The 10,677-nt window shown below is 43.0% G+C and overlaps 1 protein-coding gene across 1 annotated transcript; it reads left to right on the top strand.

Moving 5' to 3' along the window:
* The first annotated feature begins 2,026 nt into the window (after positions 1-2,026).
* Positions 2,027-10,467, top strand: LOC123139799 (disease resistance protein RGA5-like). Its single transcript, XM_044559495.1, has 3 exons — positions 2,027-2,874; positions 4,397-6,341; positions 9,793-10,467. The coding sequence occupies exons 1-3, from the start codon at positions 2,027-2,029 to the stop codon at positions 10,465-10,467; spliced, it is 3,468 nt and encodes a 1,155-aa protein (XP_044415430.1).
* Positions 10,468-10,677: the final 210 nt, after the last annotated feature.

The following is a 10,677-nucleotide window of genomic DNA, read 5'->3' as shown; positions in this document are numbered from 1 at the left end:
ACAAGGGTATCATTTGTATTGCTTACGTACTCAATCTTATTTTACTCCGCAATAAATTCCACAATTTGTTCTACCATATCAAGAGCAAAGCATGATACTAACTTGCAGCCTTGGAAGTAAGCAGGATCTGCATATCCAAACAAACAAGAACATTGTGACAACCACCTCAAAACAAACAAACACATTGTGACAACCTTTGCCTTGGTTAACTAATCAAAGGTAGTAGCACTGCGCTGTATACCTCATGTTGGCAAAATGGCATTGGGTCTCTACACGCGCGGCTGCACATTTCAATACTTTTTGAACTTAATTATAGATGCAAGGCAAGGATAGGCATGAACCCCTCTTCCAGGTCAATTAGCATAAAAGTTTGATTAGCTATTAACTCTCTCTAGTCGAGAGAACTTTTTCTTGAAGCAACATGGGACGAAACGTGGTGATCATTGGAATTCAGTAAATTGGTATTGGTATTGGTTATTTAATTACAACCTACTAACATAATGACGCAATTAACCAGAGGATGGGCTAGTTTGGTTTGCACCCTAGATCCATGGCTGAATTTTTTTGTGCCTGGCATGTTCCTGGACAGTTGAAGTTTTCTGCCTAATGAGGCTAGCCACGCAGCAGTATGTTTGGTTTCTACTCTGGCGTGCACCGTTAGTTGTATGGCACATTGGTTTCTAGTCGGTGTACGCAAGGAAAGAGGCATATTACTGGGGCTAGCCGGTTGGTGCATATGCGTACAATTCTGACCAGCCGGTTGTACCCTCCAAAAAGAAAACCCTAAGAGAAGAAACAAAATGGGAACCAAAAAAAAAAGACCATCAGTACCGTGCGCCGTTAACCCGACCAGTGAATCTAAAACAAACTTGTGTCGTATACAGCACATAGCCTGCATAAAATTTCGGGAATGGCTAGAAATCAGTCAGCTAACTTTTTTAGTTGAGGTCAGTCGATTTCTGGGCCATTGGATTCGAAATCAATGGCCCAGATTGTTTCTTCAACGCCTTCATTCGAATCAAGGGAGCAAATCGAAGAGGCTTACTGCGACAACAAATGCAACCTAGAAGGTGAACTACTTGTATCGTGCGCTTATGCATTCAGAGGTCTCATTGGCTAATAACATGAAAAATATGAAAGTTGAAGACTTCACTCAAAGTAAACATTTTCATATGGTATTTTTGATAGGGATTTGTGCTATCCAAACAAGATCTTGACCGCCGCAATTGGCAAGGAAGCAAGAAGTGCAACTTTTGTACTCATGATGAGATATTCAGACACCTCTTTCTCTAGTGCTACTTTGTGAGTACATGGCCAGTCTTTCAAACAACGTTCAATTTGTATCAGCCCACAAGTATTATCAATATTATTGTAAATTATATTATTTTGTGCGATATATTAGCATCATAATCATAGGTTTATATAAAAAATAATGGTCAATATTACACCTTCAAGTATGTATTGATGCCTATAACTAATATTGTCTATTATGCAATGTAAGGATAATAGGAGTAGGAAAAAATAATTGCTTGATGCCATCGCATTTGTGAAAGCCACCTTGCCAGTTAAAACTAAAACTATAGTGAGCACTAGCTAAGACAACGCTTGCAATTATTGATCACTGGGGCTAACTTGCTAGAGCGGGACTTGAATTAGCTTAAAATAATGAGCATAGGGCCAGTAAATCACTAAGTTAAATTAACAATCTTTGAGACAAAGACGGATTTTGTCTTTCAGCTAGGAGCGTGGGGCAGTTAGCATCTAAGTTAACTTAAAAATCATTGGAACAAACGTGGATTTTACCTCTTAGCTAATAGTGAGGATGAACATGGTCATAAGTCTTGGGAAGCAAGTGGGTTACTTGTTTAACAAGAATGACGAAGCAGAAACAAGTGGGTTCTTTGTTTAATTAGAATGACGAAGCAAAAAACTATATGGATGGAGTGGGGGATCATTCATTCAGCCTACACTTCTTTCTCATCAATACACACAAAACTAATAGCCTTAGCGAGCTCTTGGCGCAACCATGGAGGCAGCTCTAGTGAGTGCAGCGACAGGCGCCCTGAAACCCGTTATGAGGAAGCTGGCCGCTTTGATGGGTGATGAGTACAAGCATCTCAAGGAAGTGCAAGGCGATATCAGGTTTGTCACGGATGAGCTCACTGCCATGCATGCGTTTCTCCTCAAGATGTCGGAGGAGGAGGAACCTGATGAACAAGATAAGGTATGGATGACAGCGGTGCGGGAGCTATCTTATGACATGGAGGACTCCATCAACGACTTCATGCAATGTGTTGACGATAAAAACACTAAGATAGATGGCTTCATAGAGAAAATCAAGAACTCACTCAGAAAATTGGGAAAGGCGAAGGATCGGCGCCAGATTGGCTTTGATATACAAGATCTGAAGAGGCAAATCATTGTGGTGAGCAGTCGGAATGGAAGGTACAAGACTCCTCAGGCTGTCCTCAAGACCATCAACTTCTCCAACAACAAAATTGAGGTCGTTGACCCTAGAGCTTTAGCTATCTTTGAGCGTGCATCAAAGCTCGTCGGAATTGATGAACCAAAATCTGAACTAATGGAACTATTGACTGAAGAGGATGGACGCGCATCAACGGAACAACAACTGAAGATGGTATCCATTGTCGGATCTGGAGGAATGGGCAAGACAACTCTTGCAAATCAAGTATATCAAGAGATCAAAGAGAAATTCAAGTGTAAGGCTTTCGTATCACTATCACGAAATCCAGACATGATGAATATCTTGAGAATCATTCTCAGCGAACTTAGTTGTCAAGTTTATGCTCACACTGAAGCAGGGAGCATACAACAACTAATCAGCAAGATTAATGATTACCTAGCTCACAAAAGGTACTATTTTATTTGTTTAATTCGCTTGGCATCCATACAAAATTATTACTATTTATGAAATAAAAATTATACTAGTAACTAATTTTTTCATCAAACAGTTTCATAATTATACTCTATCTTTCTAGTATAAAAATTAATAGTCAGACATATGCGAACACTTCTTTCGATGTCCTTAACTAGTTAATTAATTTGGTTGTTGCATATGGAGGAAAATGAAGTCATGTGAAAGCAGTAAGTGCATATATTTAGCATAGAGTGAAATAGGTCGCTAGTCCCATAACTCAAACTGATTGCATGCTTTAGGCCAACAACTCGAAAAATGATCAATTTAGACCATAAAGTTGTTAGTCTGATCAAACAAGACCAAAACCGATTCGGAAGAGAAAAAAACCCAGCTATGTGGCCGCCACGTGCTCCGACTGACTTGCACTAATCTATTTGCAAACTGGCAATATTTTTTAAACAATCCAATGTACCGGTGTATGGGGGGAGTTACGAAAAAGTATTGCCTTGCCTTGAACGTGAACCCAAGCCCTTCGGTACATGCGCCTAGCTAATCACTAGGGTACGAACCAACTAGTTTTTTATGATGTAGCCCGCTCTATGTATCATAATGACCCCTTTGAAATAAATCGTTGTAAGATTATGTAAAATCTGCTCGATTTCCTTCTGTAATTAATCTTTATAATGACGCCTTTGAAAGCACTTTTTAAAAATATGAAATAAAGCAGGGATTGAACCCACACTACAAGGAAAGGATCAAAGTGTAATAGTTTTGAAATCAAAAGTGTAATAGTGTTTGGTGTACCTAACGAGTTACATGAAATATATTAACGAGTTTATTGCCTGCAAAGCACGAGATATGTATTACTCCAAATGCATAAAGCTGCATTGCTCTTTTATGACCTCTAGAAAAAACATTATTTTGTTTAATAAGCACCCATTTAAGTGTGTACATATAGCTCTATTGGTCTTTTATGGCCTGGTTTTGCATAGAGATCCCCCATTTATCTTAAATACATTTTTAATGTGGAAATTTGTGGCTGCACCCTCCTTCGGTGCACCCACGCAAGAAAACGTAGTAAAATATTTCAAAAAATTCTGAGACTTTGTGAGAATGATCACCAACAAATGTTATGGGTCCTTGTAAAGTTTGATGGTCAAATAGTATTCGAGGAGCTCCGTACAAAAAAGAAAAAATTACAAAATCTGCTCAAACAGTGCACTTACATTTTGACTAATTTTCAGTGATTTTGTCTTTTTTGTACAGAGCTTCTCGAATGTTATTTGACCACCAAACTTTGCAAACACCCATAACATTTGTTGATGATCATTCCCACAAAATTTCTGAACTTTTTGATATGTTTTTCTATGTTTTCTTCGGTGGGTGCACCGAGCTGGTGTGTAGAAAAACCACTCTCTTGTTAATGTGGACTCATAAGTTCCCCTTTTTTCTCCTTTTGTTGTAGAAGTCATTTTAAGATTCCAAAATAACTAATATCACTCATAAAATCGTGTGCAGGTATTTTATAGTGATTGATGACATATGGGACATCAAAACATGGGATGTTCTTAAGTGCGCATTCCCCATGAACAGTTGTGGAAGCATAATAATCACCACTACTCGTATGCGTGATGTCGCATATTCATGTCGTTCATCAATCGGTGGTCATATTTACAGTATAAAGCCTCTTAATATGTCACACTCAAGACAACTATTTCACAGAAGATTATTTAACTCTGAAGAAGATTGCCCGCTATCGCTCGAAACCATTTCTAACCAAATATTGAAAAAATGTGATGGATTGCCTTTGGCGATCATTGCTATATCTGGTTTGTTGGCCAACAAAGAAAGAACAAAGCATCTGTGGAACGAAGTGAAAGATTCAATTGGTCGTGCACTAGAAAGGAATCCTAGTGTCGAACGAATGATCAAGATATTGTCACTTAGTTACTTTGATCTGCCTCCTCATCTTAAAACATGTCTCCTCTATCTAAGTATATTTCCAGAAGATTCTGTTATTGAGAAGAAAGCCCTTATATGGAAATGGATTGCAGAAGGAATTATTCACAAAGATGGCAAATATACAACATATGAGTTAGGAGAGAGGTGTTTTAATGAGCTCGTTAATAGGAGTTTAATCCAACCAGTGGAGCTGGACAAATATGATAAGGTGTTTAATTGCCGAGTTCATGATACAATTCTTGATTTCATTATATCCAAGTCCATTGAAGAGAACTTTGTTTCTTTCATTGGTGTCCCCAGTTTAACAATAGGGACAGAAAGTAGAGTGCGCCGACTCTCCATGCAAGTTGAAGGAGAACGAATATCTGAAATGCCGACGAGCCTGATATTGTCTCATGTCCGGTCACTTAATGTGTTTGGGAATACAGTGAAAATCCCCCCAATGAAGTATTTCAGGCATTTGCGCGTTGTGGACTTTGGAAGATGCGGGCAAGTGGAAAACCACCATCTTGCAGATGTAGGCCGTCTTTTTCAGCTAAGGTACCTCAACATTAGCTGGACAAGGGTACGCAATCTTCCAGAACAAATCGGGCATCTACGGTGCTTAGAGTTGTTGGACATTAGGCGCACGGAGGTCTCCAGTTTACCAGCAAGTATTGTCAATCTCAAAAAGTTGGCACATCTACTTGTTAGCAGACTTGTTAGATTTCCTGATGGCATTGCAAAGATGCAAGCACTGGAAACATTGAAATGGGTGAGCGCCGACCAGTCATGTAACTTTCTGCAGGAGCTTGGGCAGCTAAAGAATCTGAGGAAGCTGAACCTTTGCCATATGAATGATGCAGAACAGAACAAGGAGATTATTGCTTATTCTCTCAATGAACTATGCACACAAAACCTTACATCTCTAACTATGTGGAATGATCATGATAGCATCCTATTGAATACATGGTGCACTTCTCCTCCACTTAACCTTCAAAAGCTTGTGACTTCGGCCTGGGTCCTCCCAAAGGTTCCGGATTGGATAGGATCACTCATGAACTTGCAGAAGTTAAGCTTGGAAGTGGAGAGAATCAGGCAGGAAGATATCTTCATCCTTGGAGCCTTACCTTCTCTGCTTACTCTGAGTCTCCAAGGAATGGAAGATCGGTCTTCTTGTAAAGACAGAAGGCTGGCAATCACAAGTGAAGCTGGGTTCCGAAGCCTGAGGATGTTTACTTACGTGGTGCTGGGAGATGGGATGGATCTCATGTTTACAGCAAGATGTATGCCCAAGCTAGAAAAACTGATAATTCATTTTTCCGGTGGTGTTGAAAATGAGACTCTCTGCTGTCCTGGTGCTATTGATTTTGGGATAAGAAACCTGTCGAGCCTCACTACTTTCAGATGTGAGTTTGTTTGCGACAGGGGCATTGCTGATGCTATAATTGCTTCCCTGAAGAGAGAAGTCAGCACACATCCTAATAACGACCTTCGTCTAATCATCGAGATGTACAAGTATGTATGTTACTTTTTCTCTAGCTTTATTATGTATATATCCCTTACTAGGTACTAGTTCGTTGTTAGGGCATAGAAGTAATGATTCTATCTCAAACTGAACATCTCATAATGTTTTCTAAAAATAAAATCGACAGTTTGGGTTCTACATATATATTAAGCTTACAGCCTTTTGACCTTAATATATGCAGCTATCACCGTTAGATTCTAACTGTCCCACTCATTCGCAGTGTTGAACTCGAGCTCCAGCTGCTTCAGTAGCAGACTGAGTATCATGCAGTGGAATTTGGAGCTAGATCTATTGTGCCAATGCCATTTGGGTAAACAAGCCAAGGACATCACCAACATGAGAGTTGCCGCTGGCTCCTGCTCATCATAAATTCCCGAAATTAGTTTCCAGAGTTTTCAGCTACAAACTTCTCTCAACAAGTATATTGTCTCTTTCTGTTGCAAAATGTAATCGCTTATGGAGAATTACCTTGACAAATAATTAGTGTATCCGCATGCGTGTTATGCGGGGGTTTTGTTTTTTGCTGGTTGCGATTCTGTAAATATGAGCAGAAGTGTCTTAGCCGGTTCTAGCTTCTAAAATCATGGGCACCTTGCAGAAATCAATGGGGCAGAGTATGTCTTAGCAGCTTCTAGGCTTCTAGCCTAACCTTTCTTGTTGGGAGACTCGCAGAAAATCATGGGCACCTCGCAGAAATCAATGCCCATCCTGCCTTATGCAACTGGTATTTGAATTGGGGAAGACATTGCTTCTTTGCATTGTATACACTTGTGTTTTATGGATCAGTTAGCTAGTTGCGTTTGCTACTTACAAGTTCTTGGACTAAAAAAGTGCTCCCTTCGTCAGAATAAGTGTCTCAACTTTGTTTTAGTACAAAGTTGTACTAAACATGAGACTTATTTTGGAACGGAGGGAGTACCGTATAAGCTCTTCTTGTTTTATCAAAATAGTATTCGCCATGTCCTAAAATATTCAGAAAATGTGGAATCTCTTTTCTGAATCGCCCAACCTGTGATTAAATATATGTGGAAGTTTTTCAATTTCAGTAGCGCAAATAATGTGGTAGTGGAGATTTATGTTTACAAAATATCATTGCCCACTAGTACAGTAATATGAGTGAAACCGTACCACATATACTGTGTAAATTAACACTGAGCAGAGATGCTAGCTAGCTAGCTACATCTACCTTTGAAGGAAACTTGAAGAGGAATAACTCGGGCAAAGAAAACTAATACTGTCCAGCAGCGGCAGGTCCCATGCATGCACAGATCTATAGGAGAGTTGAAATGGAGACAACATTGCCTTGGTTAACTAATGAAAGTTCAGGCAGGCATATACCTAGTGTCGGCAACATGGCTTTTGGTCTCTCTACAATGGCAGCTCCACAATTTGATGCCTTGTCACGTTCTTTGTGGTTAATTAACTGGCAATCTCTGGTCGAGACAACTATTGCTTGACGGACCTGATGGACTTGTTGGAAAGCAGTGCATTGTTACTTCGTCCGTCTCAGTTTATGTGGTGTCTATGTATTCTAAGGCTCAAGTTTAACTATCAATTTGACCAATAAAATGTAGATTTTGTGTCACGAGAATTATATCGTTGAATTCATCAAAAGAAAAGAAGTTCTTAATAAAAGAAGTCACCGGAACTGCATTAAAGATCAACCAGGAAGGCCATCATGGCATTATTAAGAAAGAGGACTTTACTGACTGGCTATATCGATTCTTGAATAAACTAGTAGTACAACTCGGTAAGGCAAAACTAATTTTGCAATGCAACGTACGGAGATCTGGAAGAGTTCAAGCGGAATCATTGAGACAGAAATGGGTTAGTAAATGAGAGGGTATACTTCCTGCCGGCAAATGGTTTCATATCTCATCAACTTAAATAAGAGCGCCTGCAGTTTGACTGACATGGACCAATGCGTACGTTCTTGTCTTTCTCATTGGGGGCTAGCTGAGGTTAATTAACAATCTCGGGTTAATAAAACCACTATGCGGTTTATGTGATTGTCCAGTCCAGAATATAAGCCTGAAGAGGGGAGTGTTCCATCCACCTACACTGCTACAAGCATATCCACAAAAACATAGCTTAGCAAGCTCTAAGCTAGCTTACCACATTGATGAAATAATGGACGCGGCTCTGGTAAGTGCGGGGACGGGGGCCCTGAAACCCGTCGTCGGGAAGCTGGCTGCCATGTTGGCTGGCGTGTACACAAACTAAGCCAGAGAAACTCAACCAAATAGGAGCAATAATTGCCATTGTCTTTCCTATCTCTTATTCACATAGTATATATTTCGTGTTTTCATTGTAGATCACAGTGATACAACTTGGTTAATAAAGCACTGATCCAGTACGTACGAACGCTCAACAGCTCTTTTGGCATCTGGAACTGGGAAAGAGCCAAGCAGCTACTCTCATTCTTAGAGAAAAGGCTTTTGTCCCAGCTTTACATATAGAAAGGTTAATAGGGTACCGAGAAATAACCAAGCAACTACACGGAAGCCTATTAGCTTTTTCTTGCAGTGATAGCCCACTCTATCTTAATAGAGAAACATGTTACCCCTCAAAAAAAGTACTATGCTTATATTAATAGAAAAGTACAGTCTTGGGAGTATTATGAACTTAAGCAGGCGGCTCATGCATGCCCAGATCTAGAGGTGTTAACGTTGAGACAACCTTGCCTGCCGTAAAAATGACACTCGTTGAAACTTGAAACCAGGGCAGAATAGTACTAGTACTACCTTGTGTTGGCAAATGGTTTTGGGTGTCTGTAGGCATGGATGCACATTTCAATGCCTTTTGAACTTAATTACACTGTGCATGCAACTTGGGCTCCTTTTCCCCTTCTTCAAGGTTGCTTTAGCATCGATGATTGATTAACTGTACTTAACGTGGGACGAACATGCAACTCGGCATGGATCGGATCAATGCATGCGGAGTGTCCTTTCCCCTTGTTTCATTTTAATTTAGCATCTAAAGAAACGTTAATAATTAATACTAATAAACAATCTCAGGACGATACAACTTTTGCTTGAGTAATCGGCATCGATGGAGACGGGGCAACATGTGGTCCGGAGTGGCAAGGGGAAAGGGTTGGAGAGGAAGAGAAGAGGACAAAAGGAATGCTTTTAAAGATATTTGAAACAAGATCGGATGGTGAGGCAACGTTGAACGATAAGGTGATTTGGTAGAACGTTTGCCAAATAGATTTTTGAATTAATCAGTAGATGGCCAAGAAAATATGCAATCCTAACAACATATGAAAGTCGAATATCGTTTGGTTTCTTCTGAACTCTTCTGAATTGGCCTCGGCTTCATATTTCCGTATCTTTCCAAAAGATTTCAGAACTATCACCACAGTATAACATATAGGATGAACTGTAGCGCAAGGAAGGTGCTTCATTATGTTCTATACTGAGTGACTTGTTCTTATGCCGGGAAGGCCAACGTCCTTTGGGGGGGGGGGGGGGGGGGGGTTGGATGGAGCGCCCTAGCGACGCTGCTGGCGCCTCCCCCTGCCACGCCGCCCCCGCCCTCCTCCATCGCCACGCCTCCCTCCCCCGCCCTCCCCGCCGCGGCCCCGTCGCCCGCCTCCCCGTCGCGTTCCCCGTCACCCCCTGCCCCCGAGCGGGTCCTGTGGGCTGACCTCGCGGAGGCCGCCGACGTCGAGGCTGGACGCCCCATCGTGTGCCGCGACCGCGTCCCCCCTCCCGCTCCTGCCCGTGCTCGTCGGCCGGATGGCGCCGGTGGCCTTACTCCCGGGGGTGGGAGTTCGGCCGCCCGCCCATCTGCCCGGCACCGGCACCGGCCACTGACCCCGTCTCAGTCGCCGGGGAGCAAAGGGGAGGCCTTTGGGTCGGGACGCCGCCGCCGCCGCCGGCCGCAGGGTTGGGGCGCCGCTCGGCTGTCTTGGCGCGCCAGCGCCACCTCGGGTCCGGCCGCAAGCTCGGCCTCCGCCTGGCCGCCGGTGTCTTCGGTCCTGTATCGCCGCTCCTCCTTCCGCCCCTGGATCTCCGCGTTTAGCGCTCCTCCCCCTCGCTCGCCGGATTCCCCTCGGGTCCCCTCCGGCCGCGCTCGTCTCGCCCTGCCCCGGCCGCGGCGCCGACCGTGGCGCTAGGGGAAACCCTTCACACACGCGCGAGCCTGATGCGGGACTTGGGCCGCCAGTCGCTGCTGGGCCGCCCCCGGCTGCTGGGCCTTCCCATGGGCCGGCCTGCGTGGGCCTCGGCGGCCGCAGACGGGCCTGGGCCGCGGCCTTCCGTGGCTGCGGGCCCATCCGGGGCACATATCTGGCCGCCCATAGGGTTCCCTGCCGCTCCACATCCCT

The sequence above is a fragment of the Triticum aestivum genome, chromosome 6B (genome assembly GCF_018294505.1).
Source record: "Triticum aestivum cultivar Chinese Spring chromosome 6B, IWGSC CS RefSeq v2.1, whole genome shotgun sequence".
Lineage (NCBI taxonomy): Eukaryota > Viridiplantae > Streptophyta > Magnoliopsida > Poales > Poaceae > Triticum > Triticum aestivum.
This window is presented reverse-complemented; position numbering and strand designations above follow the sequence as displayed.

Bases quoted from the DNA above. Each gene is read 5' to 3' on its own strand.
- LOC123139799 (XM_044559495.1), top strand. From the start codon at position 2,027: ATGGAGGCAGCTCTAGTGAGTGCAGCGACAGGCGCCCTGAAACCCGTT. The intron at 2,875-4,396 runs GTACTATTTTAT...AATCGTGTGCAG, and splicing joins GATTACCTAGCTCACAAAAG to GTATTTTATAGTGATTGATG. The intron at 6,342-9,792 runs GTATGTTACTTT...TATGCCGGGAAG, and splicing joins TCATCGAGATGTACAAGTAT to GCCAACGTCCTTTGGGGGGG.